Source organism: Gadus macrocephalus, chromosome 3 (assembly GCF_031168955.1).
Source record: "Gadus macrocephalus chromosome 3, ASM3116895v1".
Taxonomy (NCBI): domain Eukaryota; kingdom Metazoa; phylum Chordata; class Actinopteri; order Gadiformes; family Gadidae; genus Gadus; species Gadus macrocephalus.
The window spans coordinates 12,711,444-12,739,214 of NC_082384.1; the positions used below are offsets into that span (position 1 = coordinate 12,711,444).

At 42.6% G+C, this 27,771-nt stretch overlaps 2 protein-coding genes across 3 annotated transcripts in view; one reads left to right on the top strand and one right to left on the bottom strand.

The window, feature by feature from the left end:
* Positions 1 to 620: 620 nt before the first annotated feature.
* On the bottom strand, positions 621 to 3,562 carry LOC132453434 (lysozyme g-like). The gene is made up of 5 exons (XM_060046251.1): positions 3,393 to 3,562; positions 2,212 to 2,292; positions 1,862 to 2,070; positions 1,630 to 1,768; positions 621 to 1,340 (listed from the first exon to the last, which is right to left on the bottom strand). Exons 1-5 carry the CDS (start codon positions 3,394 to 3,396, stop codon positions 1,159 to 1,161), a joined length of 615 nt encoding a protein of 204 aa, XP_059902234.1. The 5' UTR covers positions 3,397 to 3,562; the 3' UTR covers positions 621 to 1,158.
* Positions 3,563 to 10,987: 7,425 nt separating this feature from the next.
* The window catches only part of LOC132453400 (myosin-10), a 58,597-nt gene continuing 41,813 nt past the window's right edge, over positions 10,988 to 27,771 (top strand). For both annotated transcript variants that reach the window (XM_060046193.1, XM_060046194.1), the window contains exons 1-3: positions 10,988 to 11,147; positions 12,446 to 12,827; positions 18,628 to 18,784. In XM_060046193.1, the coding sequence (XP_059902176.1) occupies positions 12,483 to 12,827; positions 18,628 to 18,784 (502 nt within the window). In that variant the 5' untranslated portion in view covers positions 10,988 to 11,147; positions 12,446 to 12,482. The remainder of the gene's footprint in view (positions 11,148 to 12,445; positions 12,828 to 18,627; positions 18,785 to 27,771) is intronic.

The window sequence follows — 27,771 nt, forward strand, 5'->3', positions numbered from 1 at the left end:
AGGTCGTCAGATCAGTTATTTGCATTCTGTTGTTTGTGTAATAGTGCCACCTGCTGAAGAATACGAGTATGTAGGAGTGGACGCTTCCTTTTGTCAATGTCCATCACCTTGGAGGACAAACACTAAAAGGTACATAGGCTACCTAAAATAAACTTAAATGGGAAAAAGTAGGCATAGTTGTACATAATTAAAAGTAATATTTAATTGCCTACATTCGGTGGCCATGAAAACAAAAACCCGTAACCAAGCACATAATGTTTTTTGAATTTAGTTTTCGATAGCCATGTAGGCCTAGACTGTTTAATTAATTTCGATCGTTAGGCCTACTTTACAATTAAAACGCATGTGTGCGCACGCACGACCATACACAAACACACACACACACCGATGCAAAAAAATTAATCTCAAACACATAAATCTCAAAGGTAGCAAATGTAATTGACAGGACGGAGCAAGTTCATAATAACGTTTTTACATCGAGTTTCAGTGCATCAATATCGCTTTTTTTTTCAAGCGATATATTGAACCTACCCCCTCAGGTTCAATATATCGATGTACCCTTTCCATAGAAATTTGGTATCCAAAACTAAACTGTTGCGATACAACAACACAACTAAAAGTCGAGATGAATGATCATATATACATGCATATAACAGATAGGATAAGTATAGGTCTATGATTTAGCACTATGGATGATCAATACATATTACAGATAGGATAAGTATATCTATATTTGTAGTTTACCACTATGAATAATCAATACATTTAACAGACGTATAATATATATATGAGCCATTACCACCACATTTTCTTTCAACACTGGTACAATGAAGTGCCACATATTGGATGTGAATAATATGAATTTGTAGCTATTATCTTGAATGTGTTGTATTGCCATGCATTGCATTACAATATTTTCATATTTTAGAAAAGCGATCTTGCAAAAAATGGTAACGGAAGGCAATACATACAATACACAGCAAGAAAAAAAATTACTAGATCCACTTTGTGAAATAGGCAAAGCAGATTTTCCTGGACTTTCATCTGGACTCTATGTGGGATGCTGTGTGGCTTGCTGAACCAACTATCTGGACTCCCTTTCACACACATACGAGATAGATCTCCCTCTTATTAAACTCTATGTTCGGCTCATAAAAGCTACCATGGCCAGAAATAAGACACAATGTTTTCAAGGATGCCAGCCTTAAAAAGATTTTCTTTGTACCACTGGGCTCTGGCAACGACATCAGAGGAGTAGTCTCCGCCTGTGGTAATTTGGTCCACATTGTGGGCCGGATGGTCGAGAACCTTGTATCCCATGTTGTAGGCTGCGATTGCTCCTGCAGTGAAACATAAGGGACAGTGTTTAGGCAGAATGTAGATTAAAGGCGCTGTACGATTTCAGAGCTATTCTTTCAGTGTAATTCAATCAAAATGGCATCGCCGTCCTTCAGATAGTGACTTAAATGCGTTGTGAGAATATCTGTTCTGGTTGACTGCCCCTGTCTCTGTATGAGACTGTTCATTTTAAAAAGTATTCCCCTCTTCTGCTCCACTTCCTCTTCTGTAAGAGTGGAGGGAATCTGTGGTCAGAATAGGAACTTATAATAATTAATGAATGAAACAAACCCTTCAGCTGCCAGTTTGTGCTCCAGTTGGGGCGTTCCTTCTGGACATGTTTAATTAAATCAACCAGGATCCCAGTGGCCTGGTCCAGGTGCTTCTCACTGTCCCAGGCTCCTCTTGGTTTGTGCCATCTCTTATCAACCTGTATAGGATGAAGCCATATATTCAACACCACATCAGACCCCTTGCATTGATAATATGCGATAGCAACCTAATGCAAATGTAGGCTTATTACCTGCATCAGTCCAAAGGCATTATAATTGTCCCCCCAACCGGGGGGGGCAGTATTTTTGATGGAGTGACCGGCCTCGGACTCTCTGGAGATGATGCCAGCGATGAGAGCTGGGTCAACATCATGACGTTTCGCCACATTCTCAATGATGGTCTTATATTTTTCCATATTACCCAAATCGTCTTTAGCCATTTTTTGCGATGCCGGTACCCCTTTGGGAGAAATATGTCACGGTACTTTCTTGTCACTTGACATGGGCAATACAACGTTCACGAAATGATTCTCTCTTCGGTAAAATGAATGGTTTTATGTGGAGTCATTTCACGGTGGTATGTGGACCTGCAGCCCCCTACCGGCGCGCAGCTCCTTTCCATATGCTCTCGCGGTGTGGTCGGATGCTCCGCTTGTTATTACCGTCATGATGTCTCCGTACCCTAGACACGTTCAGTTGATGACAATATTATTGACAATATTATCAACATATATATCATCAGTGTTGGGAAGGTTACTTTTAAAATGTATCCAGTTACAGAATACAGAATACATGCCCAAAAATGCCCGTTTCATCACTCAATCTGAGTATTGTATTCTGAATACTTGGATTACTTCCACATTGAATTGCATTTTATAAGTGTAGGAATGCGGCATCAAATCCTGCTTATATATTAATAAAACAGGCCTATTCTGGCGTGTTCTTCTTCTGTGTTAGGCCCAATCTCCCTGAAAGTGAACTATTTTATTTAATTTGCTGTAGTGGAACATTGCATCTAAAAAGAGAGAGAGAGAGAGAGAGAGAGAGAGAGAGAGAGAGAGAGAGAGAGAGAGAGAGAGAGAGAGAGAGAGAGAGAGAGAGAGAGAGAGAGAGAGAGAGAGAGAGAGAGAGAGAGAGAGAGAGAGAGAGAGAGAGAGAGAGAGAGAGAGAGAGAGAGAAGAAAGATCGTTCAATCATCGGCATTTTTATGTGTGTTTTCCAGCATACGTTTTATGTGGGTGTCTGTCCAAATTCCCCGACGGTCCGACAATTTGCTGCTAGTCTTGGAGTTACCGCTAATCAAACAATAATTCCCATAATGCGCGCGGCTGAGCGGGTGCCTGTTACGTCCCAAGAGGCATATGCTTTGTAGAACTGGATCGGACCGAGGTGCGTTCGCTTTCACATCTCAAGCGAACCGTACCAGGGTTCGTTTGGAAGCGAACCGAGACCAGCTGTTCAGGGAGGTCTCGGTTGGCTGATCCGAAGTGAGGTGGTTCCATTCACACCATCGCAAACGTACCGAACCAAGGGGACCAAACTCGTTTAGTGCGCGCTAAATGCTGTTATTGTGAAAGCACGAATAAACTGCTGAAACAGATCTAAGTATCGTCATGTAATCCATTGATTTCTACAATGTAGCCTAACTGTATTCTAAATACCAATATTTAAATTGTAACTGTAACGGAATAGCTATAATTTGTATTCTGAATACATGTATTCCGGTTCATGTAGGCCTATTCCGTTACTCCCCATTTCTTCCAATTCTTGTAGAATTCTTACCCATGTTAGATATCGAGGTCCTTGCAGCAGAAGTAGAGACGTCTTGGGTGTTTCTGCTTCCTTCTCTTGTCTACGACGATTAAGCCTAGCTTGTTCAAATAGTTTTGGTTTCACTCTTAGTCAAAGAAAGCAGTTACATGCAGTGGCGAAGCTAGACCTTTTTTGGGTGGGGCTCATGCCATCATGTAACAGGCACGGTGTTATGGGTGGGCCTGACGGACCTAGGGCCATCCACTGTTCAACAGGCACACCCAAAAACTTTTCTGGAAAAAAAAAAATGTATCTGAAATGCTTTATTTTTGCAATAATTTTTTTGCAAAAATTTGCGTTAAAGGGCTGTTATCTTGGATGACCGCGGTAGGCTATAGTAGCCTATTAGTTATTATCTCTTAGTATAGGCTAAAATTGAATGCATCTTCTTTTTTTTAATAAGCCAAGCTCAGTCTGTTGCTAATGATATCAAAATATTGTTGCAAACTTAAAACAATTAAACAGAATTCTGAAATATTCGGCCTCATGTTATACGAGCAAAACTGATGCTATTTCTAATGTGATAGAAAGTTACTTTCTTAATGGCCCCATCATCCGCTCCCTCACACACACAGGATAATCGCCCTGGTGTGTCTCCATTACCCAGACACATGGCTGCATGGGCTGTGGTAGAAGACTGTCTCCATTCCTCCACATTGCAATCTTTACCACATATCTCATGGGTGGAAATTGATTGTATCCCAGGCACGGCATCCTGCAATAGGCCAGTATGGAAGGCTGGTTAGCCAACAACGGGTCAAATCCCACCTTGAATCCCCGGGACAACCTAAGGCAGGCACAGTCACTATTACTTGGTCCACCCATAATAATAATAATAATAATAATAATACATTTCATTTAGAGGCGCCTTTCAAGACACCCAAGGTCACCTTACAGAGCATATAGTCATCATACATTTTTTAAAAAACAAGACATTGTGGAAAAAATAAATAAACATAAGCAATAATAAATAAATAAAACAAAAACAAGACAAAAAAAAACAAAAAAAAAAACAATCAAAACAGTGATCAGTTAGACGTTGTGTGCGAGTTTGAACAGGTGAGTTTTGAGTTGTGACTTGAAGGTTGTAATGGTGTCTGACTGTTTTATGTGTGGGGGGAGGGAGTTCCAGAGCCTGGGTGCTGAACAGCTGAATGACCGGGCACCCATTGTAGTGAGTCGTGATGTGGGGATACATAGTAGTCCAGCAGAGGTTGAGCGGAGGGAGCGGGAGGGAGTGTATTCTTGGAGGAGGTCGCAGAGATAACTGGGGGCTAGGTTGTGGAGAGCTTTGTAGGTGAGGAGTAGGGTTTTGTATTGGATACGGTAGTGTACTGGGAGCCAGTGAAGTTGAATGAGGACAGGGGTGATGTGGTCAGATGATTTGGTGCGGGTGATGATCCGGGCGGCTGAGTTCTGAATGATCTGCAGTCTGTTGATGAGTTTGGTGGGGAGTCCGGTGAGGAGGGCGTTGCAGTAGTCTATGCGTGATGTGACAAATGAGTGAACTAGGATTTCAGTGCTGGATTGGGTCAGTGATGGGCGGAGTCTGGCGATGTTGCGGAGGTGGAAGAATGCAGTCCGGGTGATGTTGTGAATATGGGGTGCGAATGAGAGGGTGTTGTCCAGGATGACGCCGAGGCTCTTGACTTTGGAGGAGAAGGGTACTGGGAATCCATCGATAATTATGAGTGGAGCTGGGGTGTGTTGTGATTTAGTGAGGGTGGATTTGGATCCGATGAGCAGGGCCTCGGTCTTGTTTCCATTGAGTTTCAGGAAGTTCCTGCTCAACCAGCTCCGGATCTCTTCCAGGCACGTGATGAGGGAGGTGGGGGGGATGGCAGCGGTGGGTTTGGTGGAGATGTAGACCTGTGTGTCGTCAGCGTAGCAGTGAAAATGGACCCCATGGTGACGGAGGAGTGTGCCCAGCGGGAGGAGGTAAGTGGTGAAGAGGAGTGGACCCAAGACTGACCCCTGGGGGACACCCAGTGAGACACCTGAACACCCAGACTTGTGGTTGCTTAGTTTAACAAATTGTTGACGGCCGGTGAGGTAGGATGTAAACCAGGAGAGTGCAGCACCAGTGATCCCGATACCAGCTAGGCGGTCAAGGAGCAGAGGGTGGGAGATGGTGTCGAATGCTGCGCTGAGATCGAGGACGATGAGAATGGTGAGTAATCCAGAGTCGGCTGCAAGGAGGAGGTCGTTGGTGATTTTGACTAGGGCTGTTTCAGTGCTGTGTTTTGGACGGAAGCCAGATTGGAACGGTTCATGGAGATTGTTAATGTCGAGGTGGGACTGTAGTTGTGCGGCAACCACCCTTTCAAGTGTTTTGGAGATGAAAGGGAGATTGGAGATGGGCCGGTAATGGTTAAGGTCAGTTGGGTCAGCACCAGGTTTTTTCAGGATGGGAGTGATGGCAGCCAGCTTGAGAGTGGGGGGTACAGTACCAGTAGTGAGGGAGGAGTTAATTATGTTGGTGATCATGGGGGAGATGGACGGAAGACATGCTTTGACAAGGGAGGTGGGAAGAGGATCGAGCTGACAGGTGGTGGTTTTGGCTTTGCGGATGAGTTCTGAAACGGTCTGTTCTGTTACTAGGGTGAAGTCAGAGAGGCTGATGAGAGGTTGGCCAGAGGTGATCATCCAGGGTGGGTCATCAGAGGGGGTGCGAGATGAGGCCAGTTGTTGGTGAATGGTGTTGATTTTAGAGCTGAAGAAGTCAAGGAACGCAGTGCATTGGGTGGTGGAAATATCTGGAGGGAGAGATTTAGGAGGCTGAAGTAAGTGGTTGACTGTTGAGAAGAGGACTCTGCTGTTGCCTGTACCAGTGTTGATGAGGTTGGAGTAGTATGAGGTTTCACCCATGAGGTGACCATCATAGGAAGAGCTGTGTGGGCTGATAGGTGGAGGAGGAACAGGAGTCAGACATGTTGGCTCAGGCAGTGGAGTTGGACTTATACCGGGGGAAGGTCGCTTTTTCATTTATAAAAACCCTCACGTATATACTGACTCAAGTTACATTTTTGGTTAAGAACATGACTTTGTTAAACTTCGGAAAAAGCGTGGTTTGAAGGCCGCTGATGGCAAACCCACCACTTTTTGACCCTTGGTTTTGGATTTACTGGCTTCAATTTCCCTTCCCACTAGATTGGTTACAGACAGTTAAGGCTAGAGATTTCCAAGAGCTTTCTACGCACTGATCACTCACGGGTCAAGTTGTTGCCCAAGTTTTAGATGCATGTCAAACCTTTGTTCGACATGCAGTCACAGAGAATCGTGGAAACGGTAAATGAGATCCTCATGACAAAATGTAACAAAATTTGTGCAGTTGCTAAATTTAATTGAGTAGATGCACTGCCACTAGCACTAATGAGTTATCGTATGCAGGCTAACAGAATGACGCACAAACTCTGCATGAAATGCTTACCGGTCGACCCATGCCTTCACCTACACTTCGAGGACCCTATAAGGGACCCCCATTGGAGCAACCGCAATTAGAAATAAGAGAATATATTAGACAACTAACTGCCATGCATGAGCTTATATTTCCACAGGAAAAAGACAGAGTTCCAGAGTCATAGGAAGACCCGCCAAGGGGGGTTGACCAGGTGTACCTACGGGTGTTCAGGAGACAGTGGAAACAGCCATCCAGGTGGAAGGGAGTTCTACCTGGCACTACCTGTCACACTGCGCCCAATTATACCCGACTGAACAGTTAGGGGAAGTAAGGGATCGACTGGCTGAACTCCATCAGAGGGATTGTGACGGGAGACTAACCACCACAGCTATACCGACGCAGACAGACTGGACAGGGCTGAGCGCCCAGAAGTCCAAGGGGTCTAGAGACTGGCTTACCTAGAGGAATTAGAGATGTTGAGGGGATTTTTTATGGAGTCAGATAACGATGAGAATGATGTGTGAGTGAATGGTTGGAGTAGGAGGCCGATTCAGGGCAAATAAAGTCTCATCCCCCATGAACGCTCTGGGGGAGTTACAAACTCTGACGGTGTGATTAATGCTCATCCCATAAGGGATAAGCAAGGGGGTGTTGTGGGAAGAATGTACTTTTATTTACTTTTAGAAGTAAAATCATCAGGTAGTAAAAGTTATGCTAAAGCAATATCTATGTATGTAAGTAATGTAGGTCATAATATTTACGGGTGATTTTTCCTTTGGCAATGCTGTAAGGTTTAGATCAGGGCTATTCAACCTCCTTAACAAGTGGGCCGAAAAGGAAAACCACTGGGGTTCATGGGCCACACAGAGTAAAACTATTTGAATGAATCGCTGCAAATCAATCGTACTTAAAGTAGTGTTAACTTTATATATATATATAGTACTACTACATGGAATAAACTTGTCAGATGCATTCCTTCCTTTTGGGAGGAATGCTAACAGTGGGGCCCAGGGCACCACAAGTTACTAACAGTGGGGCCCAGGGTCCCACTGTTAGTAACTGAAGTAGACTGAGCCACCCCACAAGTTACTAACAGTGGGGCCCAGGGTCCCACTGTTAGTAACTGAAGTAGACTGAGCCACCCCACAAGTTACTAACAGTGGGGCCCAGGGTCCCACTGTTAGTAACTGAAGTAGACTGAGCCGCCCCACAAGTTACTAACAGTGGGGCCCAGGGTCCCTATGTTAGTAACTGAAGTAGACTGAGCCGCCCCACAAGTTACTAACAGTGGGGCCCAGGGTCCCACTGTTAGTAACTGAAGTAGACTGAGCCGCCCCACAAGTTACTAACAGTGGGGCCCAGGGCACCACAAGTTACTAACAGTGGGGCCCAGGGTCCCACTGTTAGTAACTGAAGTAGACTGAGCCACCCCACAAGTTACTAACAGTGGGGCCCAGGGTCCCACTTTTAGTAACTGAAGTAGACTGAGCCGCCCCACAAGTTACTAACAGTGGGGCCCAGGGTCCCTATGTTAGTAACTGAAGTAGACTGAGCCGCCCCACAAGTTACTAACAGTGGGGCCCAGGGTCCCACTGTTAGTAACTGAAGTAGACTGAGCCGCCCCACAAGTTACTAACAGTGGGGCCCAGGGCACCACAAGTTACTAACAGTGGGGCCCAGCGGTAAATGAGATCCTCATGACAAAATGTAACAAAATTTGTGCAGTTGCTAAATTTAATTGAGTAGATGCACTGCCACTAGCACTAATGAGTTATCGTATGCAGGCAAACAGAATGACGCACAAACTCTGCATGAAATGCTTACCGGTCGACCCATGCCTTCACCTACACTTCGAGGACCCTATAAGGGACCCCCATTGGAGCAACCGCAAAATATAATAATAAATAAGAGAATATATTAGACAACTAACTGCCATGCTTGAGTTTATATTTCCACAGGAAAAAGACAGAGTTCCAGAGTCATAGGAAGACCCGCCAAGAGGGGCTGACCAGGTGTACCTACGGGTGTTCAGGAGACAGTGGAACCAGCCATCCAGGTGGAAGGGAGTTCTACCTGGCACTACCTGTCACACTGCGCCCAATTATACCCGACTGAACAGTTAGGGAAAGTAAGGGATCGACTGGCTGAACTCCATCAGAGGGATTGTGACGGGAGACTATACCACCACAGCTATACCGACGCAGACAGACTGGACAGGGCTGAGCGCCCAGAAGTCCAAGGGGTCTAGAGACTGGCTTACCTAGAGGAATTAGAGATGTTGAGGGGATTTTTTATGGAGTCAGATAACGATGAGAATGATGTGTGAGTGAATGGTTGGAGTAGGAGGCCGATCCAGGGCAAATAAAGTCTCATCCCCCATGAACGCTCTGGGGGAGTTGCAAACTCTGACGGTGTGATTAATGCTCATCCCATAAGGGATATGCAAGGGGGTGTTGTGGGAAAAATGTACTTTTATTTACTTTTAGAAGTAAAATCATCAGGTAGTAAAAGTTATGCTAAAGCAATATCTATGTATGTAAGTAATGTAGGTCATAATATTTACGGGTGATTTTTCCTTTGGCAATGCTGTAAGGTTTAGATCAGGGCTATTCAACCTCCTTAACAAGTGGGCCGAAAAGGAAAATCAATCGTACTTAAAGTAGTGTTAACTTTATATATATATATAGTACTACTACATGGAATAAACTTGTCAGATGCATTCCTTCCTTTTAATCGTATCATTATAAAAGATTTTGTTCTCACATATTTTGGACACGTATTTAGAATTCAACAATGTTGTTTGAATCATCACAAAACAGAACTACTGTACATATGAGACATTTTGAGCCAGTGAGTCAGTAAGAAAGGTTGCACTTGTTTGCCTAGTTTGGCTCATCCTGAGGTTCTTATGCAGCTTCTCAAAGGTCATGGAGCAACGTGCCCTTGTTCTGATGGCATTCATATGAGAAAAGCTAGACTCACATGTATCGGTTGAGCCAAACATTGTCAGAACAAGTGATGCCAGTTCCTGATTGTGGGGTACTGATACTGGCTAGTATCACCGGCTATACACAGAAACCTGATTTGCATGCAAATATGTTTCTCCTTTATTAAATTTATTTTTTGCATGCAACCTCTTGCGGGCCAGAAAAAAATTAAGAGGGGCCGCATTTGGCCCACGGGCCGCTAGTTGAATAGGCCTGGTTTAGATGATAAGGAGCTGTGAATTTATAGAATAGCCAGGCCTCAGCAGGCATTTGCTCGACTGCTCTACTCCAGGAAGGAGACACTTGATCATTCTTCTGGACTGCCGGACCCCAGGAAGAGGAGACCTAGAGACACACAATGGGCAGACAATGGATGAGATGCTTACATCTGTTTTCTCTTTTGTTGCCTGAGCCACAATCCTCAAATAAAACACTTGATTCCCTGGAACACCTGTATAGACATGAACAGATATAAACTAATATCTCTTTTAGCGGCCAACAGAGTCGAACGAACAATCACGGGAAATAATAATCACGCAGCGTGATTCTAGAAATAAACGAGGCTCAGCAATGTTCACCGTGTGTGCAAGGTTGATGTTTTACAGTAGAGGGCAGTATTTTAACATTGTATTTGATTGCCACTCCACCATTCTTATTTAGTCCTTTAAGGCCTATGCCCAAATGCTCCACCCTTTATATGAAAACCACGGCAGAACAAAGACAACTGTAAATATTTGCTGGTAATTATATTCCAGCGTATTATGTTATCCAGGCTGTTTATTTCTAAGATAAGAGATCATTCCCTACCATGACAAACTCTGATTTCAATAAATTATTAGGCCTTCTAGACTAGTATAATTGCAATTATTTTAATAGAATAAGGAGGTAAGAAGAGCTACAGTGAACGCAGTAAGGGCAAGACTCTCTGATGCGTTTTGGGAATGTAAATAAAATAATACTTTCATTATTAAGAAATGAAAGAACAGTATTGTCTACTTTGATCCAGAAGCGCCACACAGTTGCAGGTGGATGTGAACGCCATGAGGAGCGAGCGAAGACATATTTGGATGGAGCATTTCATGACCAATCCCATGTAACTGTCGTTAGGTGAAAGCCAATGATCTTGCTGCCCTGGGATGTGGGCGTGCCGCAACGAAAGCACCGCGCCGCATCCCTCCCTGCATGATCGGAGTTTGGTTGAGACTGAGGGTGTCGGATGGTGGAGTACCACTCATGATAGAGCGGGCTAAATAATATACAATTTTGGAAGACATTGGAGATATTTCTAGTGGACACCGATACATCATTATTCGTGTTTCCTTTGCAAACTGCAACCAGGTGAGTTGTTTACGTTTACACGAGTCTGAAATTCGTAGTTTGAACGGGATGGAGCGGTGTGCGAGCTAACGGTTCATTGTGCCGTGGCTTCTCAATGATGGACCACAGGATTGGCTAACGTTAGCCCGCTTCTCACTGCTAATGCGAGGGACGTCGCCACCACATATATTGTAATTACTACATAAGTGGTCGCTTTGTATTTCTATTGTGATGCGTTTGAAAATTTGAAACTCGTTGTTTGCTTGCATGCATCCTCTCTGACATAATGTCAGCCACCCACACCCATGATGGTTGTGGGTGAGGAGGCTGCCCAGTGCCCACTTATTCATCTCCAAACTCACAATTACAAGCTGCATTGTATTTATTATGTCCTTAACAGTCACACCACGATCAAGCTCCAGCATGAATTCCCTGTGACCTGTAGTTAGTAATTGCGTGCATTCAACCCCTCGTAGCTCTGTTATCCGTTAAGATGAGCTTTCGGGATATCAAGAGGGCGATGCACGCAACTTTTGAGCTAAAGTAGGCTAGCTAACATAGCCATTGCAGTTGTTTGGCCTGGCCCTGGTTATTAGACGACCAACCATACAGTAGCTATTTGAAACTCTGTCCAGTACAAAATAGCCACTCCGTGGGAAACTGTGCATACTTTCAGCACAGGCGGGAGAAAATTGCGCAGTATCAATATTTGACACCAAGGTTATTATAGGACTTGGGATGCAGCGACAAGGCAGCGCTTAGTACTAGTAGCAGCAAGCCTGATCCCCCCATCCCGTGACCTGACCCAGTTTCGGGGCTAACCATTACCTCGTATTTGTAAGCAAAGGACATAATTATAGAAGAGACAAGTCACAGAGGAGATAAGTCCCATTACTGCACACACTGACACACGAACAGCACAATTAATAAATCCAGTTGAAATAATGGAAGTACAATACAGCCGTTCCTAGTAATTAACAGTATTCGAAATGTGACCTTGATATTGATTTTATGGAATACATGGCATTGCTGTATTTAGTAGGCTAGATGCTAAGGATGGTCCTAGCTAGATCCCACCTTATGAATTTGGTCTCAAACTATTTTCTACTCGTCTACTTGTCTCTTACTACTGGCAAACAACTACTAAGCTGCTACTACCCCTGATGTCATGCTGTGACTTACAAGTGTTCAACACAATGTCTGACCATAGGGTTTTAGGGGAAGATTAGTCACTGTATTATATACAAGAAGAATTAAACCAAACCAAACCCAATCCTGCACACCACCATGCTCACACTCGCACACACATTTCTCAACAGGAAGCCAACTGAGTTGTGCTCCCGGCCGGCAGCAGTGATGTCACAACGCAGTGGACAGGAAGACCCGGAGCGGTACCTGTTTGTGGACCGCGCCGTGGTCCAAAACCCGGCCACGCAGGCCGACTGGACCGCCAAGAAGTTGGTGTGGATCCCCTCGGAGCGCCACGGGTTTGAGGCCGCCGGCATCCGAGAGGAGCGCGGGGATGAGGTGGTGGTGGAGCTGGCGGAGAATGGGAAGAAGGCGGTGGTGAACAAGGACGACATCCAGAAGATGAACCCGCCCAAGTTCAGCAAGGTGGAGGACATGGCGGAGCTCACCTGCCTCAACGAAGCCTCGGTGCTCCATAACCTGAAGGACCGCTACTACTCTGGACTCATCTATGTGAGTTTATGTTTCTGTTGTTTTTCAGTGGTTTATTTTTTACTCCTTTTTGTAGAAAAGTATGTGGTTCTGGCTGAGGAGGTCATCTATCAGCTCCGGGGTTGACTGGTTGGATTCTCATCTTCTCTTTGCTAATGTGTTGTTGAGCAAGAACTCTGTCAAGCTGGCTGTAACACTGCGTCACTGGTGCTCACACACTTCTAATCAATCGCGCACATCACTTCCTCAGATACAGTATTCCTCTCAAAATATCCCTGTATGATTCTTCTCAATGCAACCAATTTAGCTATGTGCATTCCTGGAATAACCTTGATAGGGGCATTGTGAGCCACCTGAGACTGGGCCAGGAGCCCAGTGGTTGAGGGGTTCCTGCTAAGAGACCGCAGCAGCAATGTCAGATAATTACTCAAGGTTGATATTTTTGACAGGTATATAAAAAGGATTCAACTTTTTAAATATTTTGATTTTTGTTTGTTCAAACTGTGTCAGGGTGCATGCCATGGCCCTCAGCCCTTGGAGTAGGCATGGTTGTCCGTTTATTTGGTAGACCGACATCAACAAAATATTTACATCTTATACTCCTTTACAAAGGTTAATCATTCCGAAGCAGGTCTCTCTGGCAGAAATGCTGAGTTCAAGAATCACTAATTAGGACATTGATTTTTCTATGTCAAGGTCTGGATGCTAACAATACATTGGACTTCTAATCTTTAATGGCGGTTATTTATAGTTCAGTGTTTTTTCTATGCGATTCTTGAGAGTTGAAGTCCCCTAACCTTGGACAGCACTTTGATCCTCTTTAATAAAGTGGTCTATCAAACATTTAACAGTTGGTCATTGGCAGACAAAATTATCTTCAGTTATTTTTTTATCAATATTACCTACCTTAAGTCAATATCTGATCTCCATCTTACTTAAACTACATTTTCATAGTTTAACCAGAGTAAGAACACATAAGCCTAAAGAAAGTGGGCTGATATACTGCAAGATGTTATAGTTGTAACTGACTGGGATTGTTCTTTTCCAAATCCTCCTAGTCCTATATTTTTTTTTTTGTAACTCTTTTTATTTAAAAAGAAGATACATTACTTAAGAAGAGTCCTGTGCTTTGTATGTCAGCACAAGGAGGCTTTTGCCGAGTCACTCTACGGTCAAACTGCCCTCACTAAGGCCTTTGCCTGCACTGATAAGCAACAGCTGTCTGCTTCAACATCTTACAATTTTATGAACCACTGTTGGAAAACCAGTGACATAAGATGCCCTTGAGCAGATATTCACCTTGTAAGCCTAACTTTGCGATTAAGTTGTATAAATATGTAATGGGAGAATGATTATTAATTGTAATGTGTGTTGAGAGGCTAGAATCTAGGGGTGTACGGTATCAACGGTATAGAAAGTACACCTGTGTGAATTTGAGCTACGGTATGGATTTTGACGTTACTGTGAGACCAGTGTGACCGGTAGACAGTGTTGTGTGTAACGCGTTACATAGTAAGTAACACGTTGATACAATAACCTTACTACTTTTGTATGGAAAAAGAAAGTTACGTGCAACTATTGCAAATATGGAAACTAAACGTAGTTCCTCTTTCAATTCGGCGCAACGTTACTATTCCCAGGGACAGATTTGAGTGCGATACTGCCTTCTCAGGCAGTATGCTATTTCGCAATAGTCCCATCACAAGCTCTCATTCCACACCATACGAGGCAGACGTTGCTAGCGCGATGCTGTCTCTGCATCTCTTCCACAGACATCGCTTCCGGAGGCATTTTCCAAAGCCAGTCCTTACGACCAAATAAGCCGGCGGTTGGACGAGATAACAAACGCCGTCACTGTTTACCTGTGTAAGGACAAGGTTCCCTTTCAAGATGTCGATAGAAAGAGCTTTAATGAGATGGTCAAAATACTCAATCCCAGGTATGCGTTATCTGCCCGCACACACTTCAGCCAAATTGAGATGCCAAAACTTTATGGCAAGGTCCGGCAAGTGGAGAAAGTGGAGAAAGAAGAAGTATTTTTTCTGAGATGGAAGTAACTTGAGAAAAGATTTAGCTTTTTTTTTTTTCTTGCAGTTTCGCTGCCTAACCAGTACTTTACCCCTTCAGACGCATTTAGATTTCGAAATTAGAAGATAAAATTAACATACCGTGATATAAAACCGTTACCGTGACGTCTATGCCTCAAATCATACTGTGATATACATTTTAGTCCATACCGTACAGCCCCACTAGAATGCCTATGGTGCTTTATATTAATTAAGTGCTCTTTATTTTCTTTGTTATAAACCCCTGTAATAGCATTTGTTTGTTCTCCTGCCGCTCTCCATCCATCCACCACTGGCTCCTCTACTCCCTATCCTTCAAAGCTCTGTCAACTATCTCTGATATGTAATGTCTGGTTAATATTTATAGAGGAAACAAAGCAGAACTTTACTTTGTACTCCCACAATGTTGATTCAGATCCTCATCCCTAATCCCTCCTATATATTCCCACACTACTATGAGAGAGGGATATTTCGTCATCATCCATCTTTAAGTTCTTGGACTTGTCTGTGTCTTGTCTCTGTTTGATGAAGCATCTAGCTTAGGCTGTGTAATGCATGTCCATACTTCAGAGTCCCAGCCCTCCCTCTGTGTTTGATGGAGCAAACCGAGTTTAAGGGGTTAAGGTTAGATGCCTGCAGTCAGTCAGCATCAGCGGACAGCTGGTGAACTTGATGGACTTTATCTTCTAGGCAGTGGAAAGCACGCTATCGCTTTAACAGTGGGTAAAAGGAGTAGCCTATTTGGAAAACTGTAGTAACATACTTCCCACTCAAACTGATATGGATACTGTACTCGATCCATTTGCTAATGATGAAACCTTTTTAATTTTAGTTTACTTTGCTGAATTAAAGTATTGTAACAAAACCCCTAAATAATAACACAATATCTGCATTCAGCCAAGTCGACTTGCTTTGCATGAGTAAAATGCAACTTTGTTTCTGGGAATCCTTCTCGCTCTCTAGGTTCAATAGTCATCACTATATTTTCAATCAATTCATTATTAGGTGAGTACTGCATGCAGCCCTCAACTATTGTTATTCTTAGGTTTTATTCTTTCTTTCTTTCTTTCATTCGTATTCTCTACAAACTTTGGGACCTATCTCCTTCCTCAAATTTTCACCTAAAGACGCCATTCCAATTTTCAAATGTTCAGAATAGCTTGGAATCGTGCGATTCTTTTCAAATTTTTTAAGTATTTTAAATTCTTTAAGATATTCTACTTTTAAAATACTATCCTTTTTTTTTACATGGGAGTCAATGGGAGGAAGGCAGAGCCGTCCTCCCATTACTAAATAAATTTTCAGCCGTTTATCTTCGTTCAAACCATTTAACAAATCGACACACTTCAATAATATAAACGGAATTTCGATATCATTTAAACTTTCTTCAGATTCACAGTTTTAGTTTCATACCGGCTAGTTTTGCAGCTGTTTTCATTGAAGCGTCTGCCCGTTCTGACACTTCTACTCCTTAAGACATCGTAACTCAATCATTTTCCAACCGTTTACCTTTGTTCAAACCATTTAATAAATCGACACACTTGAATCTTCAATATCTCCAAACGGAATTTCGATATCATTTATACTTTCTTCAGAATCACAGTTTTAGTTTCAAACCGGCTTTGTTTTCAGTTGGTCTCATTGATTAACGTTGACGCTGGAGCATAAGAACGATCAGCAGTGTTGCCAGAATGGGCTGTTTTGCCCGTTGGATTGGGCTACTGGGCTACTTTTGGAGGACGTTCAGGCAGTCTTGCCAGATTGGGTGGTTTTTCCCGCTCTATTTGGCCTCTTTTAATCATGCACCGGCTCGCTATCTCTTAAAGACACACACACACACACACACACACACACACACACACACACACACACACACACACACACACACACACACACACACACACACACACACACAGTGCAGGGCAATATATTTGACCTTTCAGAATCTTCAGTTCAATTCATTTTACATTTCTGCATTTTTATCAATGCTTTGCGCTTTTCATTCAGCTGTCACTTTATTTGTTTCCAACCATTTACATTTTTTTAAATGGTGTGCATGTTTACATTGTTTACTCCATTTAAACTTTTGAACTGTTCAAATCCCTTCACTTGATTTAGAAGGTTGAAATATTTTCAACCTCACTTTGTACTACAGCACTCATTTTCTACAGGAAATGCATTTTCTAGTTCATATTTCATACTGTTCTTGGAAAAGGATTGGGTCAGTACTCCGTAGGTTCAGGAACTGTCCAGAGAAATTAAGAATTGGTGTATATCAAGTCTGCCATCCCACGGAAACCAAAAATCAACACATATTTTGAATTATGTGCGTTTTGTTTTGCCCAGGATTTCTATAAGAAGAAAATATTTCTCACAGTGAACCACATCAGCTCCCTCCCTTGTCAGACCTCCAGTCTGAGGCCGATGCTGCTCCTCCAGTTCAGCAGGCCCTTGGGTGTGTAGGCTGGGGAGGGCGACACGCTCTGAGCCACACCCACGCCTCCACCACAATGCTGAGCTGCCTGGCCAGTGGAAGTCCTTTCTTAGAATAATTACACCTTTACCCATTTGAGCCCGTTCCCCCCTTCAGAGGTCTCCCGCTAGTCGGGGTGGCCATTCCCTTGCAAGCTAGCCGGCTATCCTCTGGATATTCTTAAGAGGCTTTGATAAAATGTTGACCTGCATGTAGAATTGATATTCACACAGACAAAGATACAATTTATGGAATGGTATAAGTCTGCTGTAAATATGTGGTTCAGCGTAATTCATTGGATTTTTATTGTTGCCTTGGTAACAAGCATTATAGTCACATTTCTGGTACTGCCCCATCACTTCTGATTGACTGAAATTGATGCCAGGCATTGCCACTTGTATGAAAAGGCATGAAGGGTTGAATTTATCACAAAAGTCATAGAAGATTGTAAATCGCAGCAAGAATAAATTAATCACATTCCCCCAAATATTACGTTTTATAAATATAAGAGCTTTACTGTGGCAGGTTTTAAACACCAGTTTGGCATCCAAAGCTCAACCCCCCTTAATAGGTACACACGCAAATGAAGACTAAATTACCATTTTGACAAATGTTCTGTTCAAGAGGATTAATGCTGCAGTTTACAGACATTTTCCTAAGAAACCCATTTGCTCATTCAGGGGATGGCTGTCAGATAGATTTATTTTTTTCATATACGAAATAAGAATGCAAGAAATACTCAAACTCTAAAACGAAGTTCAGGTTGCTGTTCAACCGATCTGAGAAATGTTCTGGCTTTTAATGTAACTGACATAAACATGTCCCCTCTTTATTGTGTTCTGTTTTCTATTGGTGCGTTCTGTGTGGATGCGCTATATGCACTATGTTTCCATCACAGTGGAAACACAGTGGAGACTACACAACAAACTGGCCATCTGGTGACAACATAACGGGATGTAGAGTCTTACATCATAGCCAAGCCCGTGATAATTTCCATATTTTAGTTTTTATGCTGTATTGTGCTGCCAACTCCACTTTAACCATTAAACCTACGACAAACACATTCCACAGAAACTAGTTTTAATGCGAAAACTAAAGGTTTTATCATCACTGTGCTTATTAACCTCTAAAGCATTATCGCTTTCTTTCTGTAATGTAACCCAGTTGCATTATTTGGGTTAATGTTTTCCTTTTCCCACTGTATTCTTTATTTATCTACATCCACATGAATGACCTTTTCTCGTATGAGTTGCAATGAGTTTGCTCTCGTCTCACTCCACAGACATACTCTGGTCTCTTCTGCGTGGTCATCAACCCCTACAAGAACCTGCCCATCTATTCAGAGAACATCATTGAGATGTATAGGGGCAAGAAGAGGCACGAGATGCCCCCCCACATCTACGCCATCTCAGAGTCCGCATACAGATGCATGCTGCAAGGTAAGATGTGTTTTAGTGAAAAAAATCATTTGTTTGTTGACATGGTAAGGTAATCTTTGCCGCCTCATCCATCACCATCACTGTGGCAGAACGACTTCAGACAAGTAATGCATCACAACATTAATCAATTTAATTGGTTTACCTCAGCGCCAACATGCTGACTCGGCGTGTCATCAATAGTGTAGTAGTAACAAGCATCGTTTTTTGTCAGTTTCAGAGGGAACACACTAAATTGCCCCGTAAAGCTTTTTTATTTTATACTATTTATCTTTATTTACTATAGAATTCTAAAAAAATATAAAAAATTATCTACACTTCAGGAAATAGTTTTTGTCTTTTCTTGTCGCTTTTCTTCTTTTGTTTGAGTTATGTTTATATCTTTGTATGTAAAACTGATAATGGTAGCTAAAGTTGATTATCCCCTGCCTAGTAGTATCGCAAGTGCAGTATTCATCTTTTACATATTTATATTCAATATATTAGCCTTTTTTTAAATATTTTTCTGTCTTTTATAAATCCGGTTTAATGTTGAAATAAAGGAGCCTGTTCTGTTTAATTGTAAACACACTATGAAATTATTGAGTGTACATTGCTACATCGTAATGTATAATAATCAACTGCAGCCAAGATGGCCAACACTGGCTGAGCGCTGCGTTGAGAGATTCTGGTGTTGTTGTTTGGATGCTTTCAAGAGCCCTTAGCGTTGTGACATACTGGGATGAGGCCAGTAAGGACAGAGAGGCTGACCTGCATTGTTCTGGACAATAAGCTTTTTGTGTTCTCGCCGAGGCAAGGCGAGAGGGGGCCGAAACAACTGGCCAGTCCACTCAGGCCTGGTTCCCTTCGTGTTAAAGGATATCCTTTTTTTTCAAAACATTATTTTGCACATTCAACAAATGCCCAAGTTATATTTTCGCCAATCACTGTATTTGTCTATTGTGATGTTTGGATTGAGGAGTACAGGAGTTGAGGAGTTTTACTCCGAGATCGCATGGTGCAGTGGTCTCTCTTTCTGTCTTTTTTGTTTTCTCTGCTTTTTGATGCACTACAACTGCCATTATGGTGGTGGAGAAGGAGGTTAAAGGAGATCTGTAGGTTGCAGATTAGTGTTCACCAGCTGCTGCTCAGCTGGTAGGGTATCCTCAAACTAACCTGGTTCACTTCAGTGAGTATCCAGCTGTGTAGACGAACACTGGCCTTCCTCTGCTTAGAGCATGTCTGGAGGGCCAGCGAGTAGCTGGATACTGTAATAAAGCGGCCAACCGGGGGTCAGTGATTTACACTTAGCCCTGTTTTCTTGCAGAGAATTTAAGTCGCTTGCGCAGGGTTTGGAAGTGTAGGCTTTTTTAACAGGCACTGAATTAATGAACCATTAATTAATTAAACCAGTTATGATCCTGTATTTACATTAAATATTAAACTAGTACAGGATCATGGATTGGATTGATCTACTTTTAAGTGCAATTTAAAACACAAAGGAATTTGCTGTGCTGCGTACCATTGCCTCTGGTACAGCTATTTATTTGATTCATTTTCAACCACATTGTTCTCCTTTTTTCACCCAGTTTTATCAAGTGTTTCCCTCATTGATGGCCACTGAGCTGTGCGGACAGGGGAAAAAAGCATCATTAAAACAGATGAGGGCCCCTGGCGGGCCTCGCGCATCCTCCACAGGGAGTGCAGCCGCTTCAGTTCAATCCATAGAGGCGCTGTGCTCTGGGCGGCGTACTGCAGCCTCCTCGCTCTGCGTCTGTGTCCCATGCATCTCACTGGGCAGCGTCAAAGTCGGCTTTTATTTCAGTCCCTGTACTGGAAATAGGTTAAACTTAGACCTATGCTGCAATGGAGACCATCATAGTGTGAGGATCTGGGTTTTTAGCATTGGCCACTGCTTATTAACTCATTACACTGCAGTACTTTACTGCCTACTTTTCACACGCATTGTTTGCCGTGTGTTGAGAAAACCATATACCGGTACTTCTAATTGTTTTTGTCTGATTTACTGCTGGGTACAACAGAATGTCACATCACATTCCTGGGGCTTAATGAGGAAAACGAGGGAGAACTGCTAAAATGCCGCGTGTTTTTGTTTCTCTTGGGATGCTTTCGTTGGCTTGAACCACTTTTACTGCAGTTTCGTACTATTTGTTTTTACAATGGACAAGATTGGATAGATATCGCGTTCTCTATCTGAGTCTATGTAATGATCGGGGTCTGCGTACAAAGACTGGTTGTGTTAGCAAACAGCCAGACCTGACCTCACATCTGCCTTTGATTAGTGGTCCATATACTCCCTACCGTAGCTTTCCTCACTGCTCCAGCAACAACACATCCAGAGGAGTGAAGGATCTGACGTGGGGCTTATAGCCAGCCTTACCATGGAGGGCTCTGAATAAAACCACGTCTCTAATAAAAGGTATGGTCATGTTGACTGACACCAAGTGATTTGATGACGTTGGCTTTGTTTCTTGGTGAAGTCAACAAATAGTGAGGAGCTCTTTGTTTTTGTTTCAAAATAGAAAGTACCCCAGCCCCCCCTTTTTGAGCATAGTAGTCTTTCCTTGATCCAGAATTCGGCTCCATAAGCTTTTTACACAAAGCGCTGTAATATGTCTCACAAGGGCCAAATCCATCAGGGCCGAACAAAACATCTCTTTATCTGGTATGTTTTCAGTGCGGACAATAACACTGTGGATGCTTTCTTTAAAGAAATACAACACAAATGTTGACTGAGTACATGAAGAAGATGTGTATAGTGGAGATAAATTGCAGACTAGATGAGGTGTGGTTGACTCTTGAGATTCAGACCAGTCCCACCTACTCCCACAGCCTTTTCTTGAATGAACAAAAACGAATGCACTATCCTTGCTGGAGACGATTGCACTGGTAGATCATGAAGCATATGTTGGACCTACTCCCCCTGCATCACAAGGCACGTGGCCATTCATAAATACTGACTGAATATTATACATTTGCTTGCATTTTCTGATGCTTTATTATAACAATATATACAATAAAAAAATTATACAAGTTAAAAATGGTTTGCCACAAACATGCAATTCAATGCTTTGTGAAAAGCTTGTTGGTATAATAACTGTTGGTAAAATGCAGGTTTTGCACACCTACTGCCCAGAGTATTAGTGGGGATGGCAAGGAAACGTTATTGGTTGATAGTCACTACTTTGTCACACCCTCTAGGTGTGTAAATCACAGTTCTGGAATGGGGCTGACCTTTGCATGCTAACACTTTCCTGTCAGTAAATATGTTGGTTCCTCCTTAATCAACTGTACTTCTTGAGAGTACACCAGAGGGGTTAGCTGTTGGTGCTGTAGGTGACTTCTGTGTGAGAGTGACTGAAATGGGCCCCTACCAAATGCAAATTCACAAGGAAATGTATTGCACTCATTTCAGACACTGGTGGTTTTCCCTTGTCTGATTCCTGCAATAAAGATGTTTCTTTCTTCTTAAGCCAGGTATATGAATATAAACAGAGATATGTTAATATGATTGCTGAAATGATATTGCAGGTGCTGTTGGCTGAGTTAGGTTGGTATTTCTTAGTTTATAGAGTTTGAGTGTTGCTTGACACTTCATAGTTGAGCTTGACCTGAATAAACAGATGTGGTTTACTGTAAGAATAACTTTTCACTATTGTCGTTTAGCCTAGAATGTTTTCCAGACTGAGCTGGCTAGCCTCTCTGAGCTGTTTGCATAAGCCTCTGGGGGTTCCTTGAGTCTATGATAATACTTTGTCATAAACCTGGTCTGTTGACCCTTTACTTCCCTGTTCCCCATTGCTGATGGAAAAGTAAGGTAACAGTTCTTGAGTACAGGACAGAGCTTTACATCAATATAAAGGTTGGTGGTGGAATTCTGTAGCATGTTAAATTTGCCTGTATGCAAAACTCATTTTTATCGGCTTCACATGAGACTGTTTTCCTATTTCCCCGACTCAATGTCACACATATCTCTCATTCCCCACATTATCAATTTCTCCGCCATTTGACTAGTCCTCCAGCGGTCTGCATTGATTTTGTGTTAGATTTGCCGTTAACGTGATGATTAATGAGTGAATATCCAAATTCCTGGTGTCTGCTGTATGATTAATTCTCCTTAACCATTTTCCTAAGGACATGGAGAAATGTTTTGACTGATCCAGGAAAGAGATGGTCAAGATATGGATCTGATGTGGTTTTTCCCCCTTTGCTAGCATCTGGCTGACTTACCAACCGCAAGTCTTGCCAGTGTCATAGCTGTTTTCAGGTTTTAGTATAAAGAATTGAAAATGGACAGACTGGCTGGCTTCTGAAACCCAAGTCAAAGACGCTCTTGTTAGATGAAGTAATGTTTGCAGATGGTTATGAGTTTATACCACTTTAAAAATAGGATTTTTTTCCTCTTTTATGAGCCTTGAGGACTTTAACTGCCATAAATTATTATGGAAATTGACAATCTTGAGTCGTCTGAACGTCATGATTCAGGTCATCAAGCTCCTTCATCCGTGATGCCTCCAATTTCTGTTCTTTGGATTATAATCATATAATCGTTAAATCTATGTTGATGACCACCTTCCTATTCCCTTCAATGAACCGGGCTCCAAATCCTATTGGAGGATGGGGGTATTCTCTTAATCAGAAAATCATACAACATTTCACATAATACTTATGCAATTGTTTGCTTGATATATTTTAATGTAAGTTCATAGCCATGGTTCTTAAGGGTCTAGCGTTTTGTTAATATTTACGTCCCTCCAGTAGAATAGTTCTTAATCTTAATTCATATCAATCCCCCCTAGGGGGGATCGAACTAGCAACTCAGCTAGGCTCCTCTTAGCTGAGTGTCGAGGTGTCCCTGAACAAGACACCTCACCCTCACTGCTCACGACGGGCTGGCTGTTGCCTTGCATGTTTGACACCGCGGTCGGTGTAAATGTGTGGGCGAATGGGTGCATCGTACAATATTGTACAAAACTTTGAGTGGCCACTGGTTAGAATAGAGCTACATAAATGCAGTCCATTTACTTTATGATTATTTGATTGTCCAAATAGCGCCAGCTTCAGCCACTGTCGCTGCATCACAGTGTTAGTTGCTGGCAGTGCTGGTGAGTTTGGCTGGAATGCCTGGAATGAGACGGGCTGGTGTATTAATCCAGTGTGTGGGGGTAGGGTGGGTAGATCGTCTGTTTGTAAAAAGGAAGCAATCTACCCACAGCGTCAAATAGTCCCTGGCCACTCTACCTCGTGGTCGGTTGGGAGTTTCCCTGAACTGAACAATGCGCACAAACGCTTGCCAACAGCCGGGCGGGCAGCATGCAACGTCGTGAGAAAGGCCATGCTGAAATGTTGACAGCACACAGATACGCCTGTTCAATCAGGGGAGGGTTTCTGATGATGATAATGCTGTCGATTGTGTTGAAAGCCAATGTTACCCCATTTTACTCGAGGGAACATTTATGGCAAGTACCTTCTGTACTTGGACTAGAGTATTTGATGTGTTAATGACTTAATTGTTAGGTTCTGTAAGCATCCTATTCCCAACATGCCACTGTGGTCTCGGGCTGTTAAAAAGACGGAATAATTATACTCTTTGGTCTGTATTTCATCCAACACATTTATCTGATTTCGTGGAGCATCACCTAGGTTTGATTGTATGTCTTTCTACCCCGAGGCCCTGGGTGGGGCAGCAGTGTGATGGACTACACTTATGAGGTGAGTGTTAACACTCCACTGTCACTCCTTAATGCGGGTATTAGCCGTCAATGGCAGAGGCTGTCCCAGGCCCAGTGGGCTGCTGTCCTACAATGAGTTCACTGTCAAGGCCTCAGATCAGCTGGCCGTGTCCAGGCCTTCCTCCATCACTCCTGCATGAAGAAACGTTACATGCAGAGACACTTTGCCGCCGTCCAAGCTTCAAAATGTCTGGCAATTTCAACATCTGTTTTTTGGGTTTTGAAAGACCATTGATAACAGCCTTCTCTCATCAAGTTGAAATGAGGCAATTTTTTGGTAAGCTATGAAGATAGCCATCTTGAGCCGAGACAAGGTTCTCATTTGTTATTGACGATGTAAAAAAAAAAGAAGTATTTTTTTCCTCACAGAACATGTTTTAATAGAACATAGCAAATTTCCTCAGGGCAAAAATAACCCTCTTGTACACAATGGAGTCATGTGAAAATGAATCAATCACGCGGATCACAGAAAAAAAGGGTCATCACAATCTGTGAAGTGTGTTACGGAAATAACCAGTCCTATTTGGAAGGTTCTCCTCGCCACCATGTTGTGTGGCAGTTGTTGGAGGCGGCAGCTTTGTATGAATGGAAGTGGGATGGTTGAATTTATGCTGTAGCTTAATCACCCCCCCCCCCCCCCCCCCCCCGCATCTGCTTCTGCAGCAGCAGAGATAAACGGACACTGGTGCTGTTCTTTTGTGCTGTTTATTTATCTGATGGTGAGAAACAAACTGTGTTGGTTTGTGGAGGACGCACAAACACAAAAACTGTTGTCACACCTGTTAGTCCCTTAAAGGACAAATCAAGTGTAAAATGGATTTGGGATATGCTTGGTATGATAACAAGTTGGAACGTTTGTTTTGGAGCAAAAAAGCGCATATCGACGCATTCTTCAGTTGGCTGTTTTTATCAGATTCTATTAAAACGCTATAAACTTGGAACGATAGGGGCATGTGGTATGGTTAAAACTAAATCGCTATTTTAAACAAACCGTCTACGCCATCTTGTTTTTAAGACTTGATAGGTAGATTAACGAACACAGAGATTGTGACATCCGTCAACAACACGCAAGCTCTGTGTTCGCCAATCTACTAAAACAAGATGGCGTCGACGGGTGAACTACTGATGGTGTTGTGTGTATAAAATGTCCTTTTTAATAAGCAATCTGTACACTTACAAAGTTATCAATGCCTTGTTTTATATGTTAAGACCCTTATTATACTACCAAAGAAGTGTCAAGCTACTTCGAGCCTTTTAAATGGTTTAAAATAGCGATTTAGTTTTTACCATAACAAATGCCCCCATCGTTCCAAGTTTATAGCGTTTTGGTAGAATCGGCTAAAAACAGCCAACTTAAGAATGCGTCTATACTCGCTTTTTTGCTCCCAAACGAACATTCCAACTCGCTATCATACTAAACATATCCCAGATCAAGTTTACACCGGATTTCTCCTTTAAGAAACTATCGTGATTCTTATCTGCTTTGATTCTTCGATTCACAACATCCCTACTCTAATGCCATGCCATATTTTGCAACACCGCCTTTCTTAGCAAACAGTGGACTGGAGTGAATCCTGAAATTTGCATCCTTATATGTACTGAATAAAGTATCAATCTTGAATCGGGAATCTATTTGAATCGAGATTCGATTTTGAATAGAATCATGACCCCAAGAATCAAATTTAACCGTGAGATACCAACAAATTCACACCCCTAGAGGCCATACTACCCTCATCATTATCTCATCCTCCACCTGTTACTCTACATCAGGAAAGGATTGCTTAAACCAGGAAGGTCTGCTTTGTCCTGGGTCACATCACTCTACTCTTCACCTCCTATGCTAGCTCAACAGGAACACACTCAGCAATTTTTTACCTGACTTTTCCCTTCAGCAGATTTTTTGTGGCTTAGTGGGTTCTTGTTTTGGTTTTGGTTTCCAACGTTTTTGTGGTACTTAATTTATATTGTGCTATGCCATCCCAAGCTATGTCAAATGGAAATGGGTCTATTTTTAAACAATTCCTATTCTTCATCTGGATAAAAAAAAATCTGTCTCACACAATTAAATTCTTACTACATTTACAAAAGAGCGGGTGGGTGACTAGACCTTAGGATCCCTTTAGACCCCTAACAAAGGTCACAGGCAGTGAGTCAAGAACAGGTGATGGGAAAAGTTATTAATCATTTGCTCACCGTAACAGCAAGCCAATGCAAAATGGTGAATTCATGGAACCATAATGTTTGATTTCTACACTGAATATAACTCTTTTTTTTTCATTTAAACTGTTCACATGACCATAACGGACACCACCAGGGAAATGTCCTTCGGCTGATTACTTTTTCTTTTCCGCCACAATAGTATCGACACCTTGACGATTGATCACCTTCACTCAACACCCACTTCAATCTGTTGAGTAGTGAGGATTTCCATTTACCTCATTCAATTTGCTAATGGGATCCTTTCCCATTTCCAACCAGCGTGCTGGTTGGAAACACCGAAAGAATTTGTGTGTTTTCTGACACAACACACCATACAGCACTGTTGGGTCTGTTGAAGGATCTTCAACGAACATGGGCAAAGGTCCAGAAGTACGCTGATTAACATTCAGCAACCAAACTGGCATAAACAAGGATGAGTAGAAACATGCATTGAGTTTGGAGTCTGTATCCAAACCCCTTAATGTTTTGTGTAAGATAATGGATGCACAGATAAGAAAAGCAGTCCATTGGAGAGCCTTAATTTAGTCTGATGTAGTTCCATCAGCTCTTTCTCAAACTCAATTCACTACGGCTGTACCACAAAACATTTTCAAACATCACATCATCTCCCCTTTTCTGCTGCCTTATGTGAAGAAAGGAGAAACAAATCCAATCCCAATTCTTCAAAGTAGTGAAATCACAGCCAGCAGGATACAGTTGTCGTGACAACCAGAATCATATCCCATTTGGAGACTTATTTGAGATTCTGCAAAATGTTGTGACTAACGTTAATAAATTGTCTGACACCTGGAGATGGACCTGAGTGCTGACGGAAAATTGTATATGATTAAGATATGGTCAGCAATCATCATCATGACATTATGTAATGGAAAATTTGGAGGGGTGAAATGAAGCTTACGGTTTGGTCTGGTTTCAACATCATTCATGCCTCATTGCCTTTGACATTTAGTCTGGCAAAGGCCAGTAACCAGGGAGAGAGGAAGGATGGCCTTCCAGTTATTGGTCCGTCGCCTGCAAACACACCTGGCAAAGCTGTCT

What these genes read in the sequence shown, in the direction of transcription:
- LOC132453434 (XM_060046251.1), bottom strand. An exon ending in TGGAAAGGAGCTGCGCGCCG is followed by an intron (nt 2,071 to 2,211) that starts GTAGGGGGCTGC and finishes TTTCTCCCAAAG; the next exon opens with GGGTACCGGCATCGCAAAAA. An exon ending in ATGCCTTTGGACTGATGCAG is followed by an intron (nt 1,769 to 1,861) that starts GTAATAAGCCTA and finishes CATCCTATACAG; the next exon opens with GTTGATAAGAGATGGCACAA.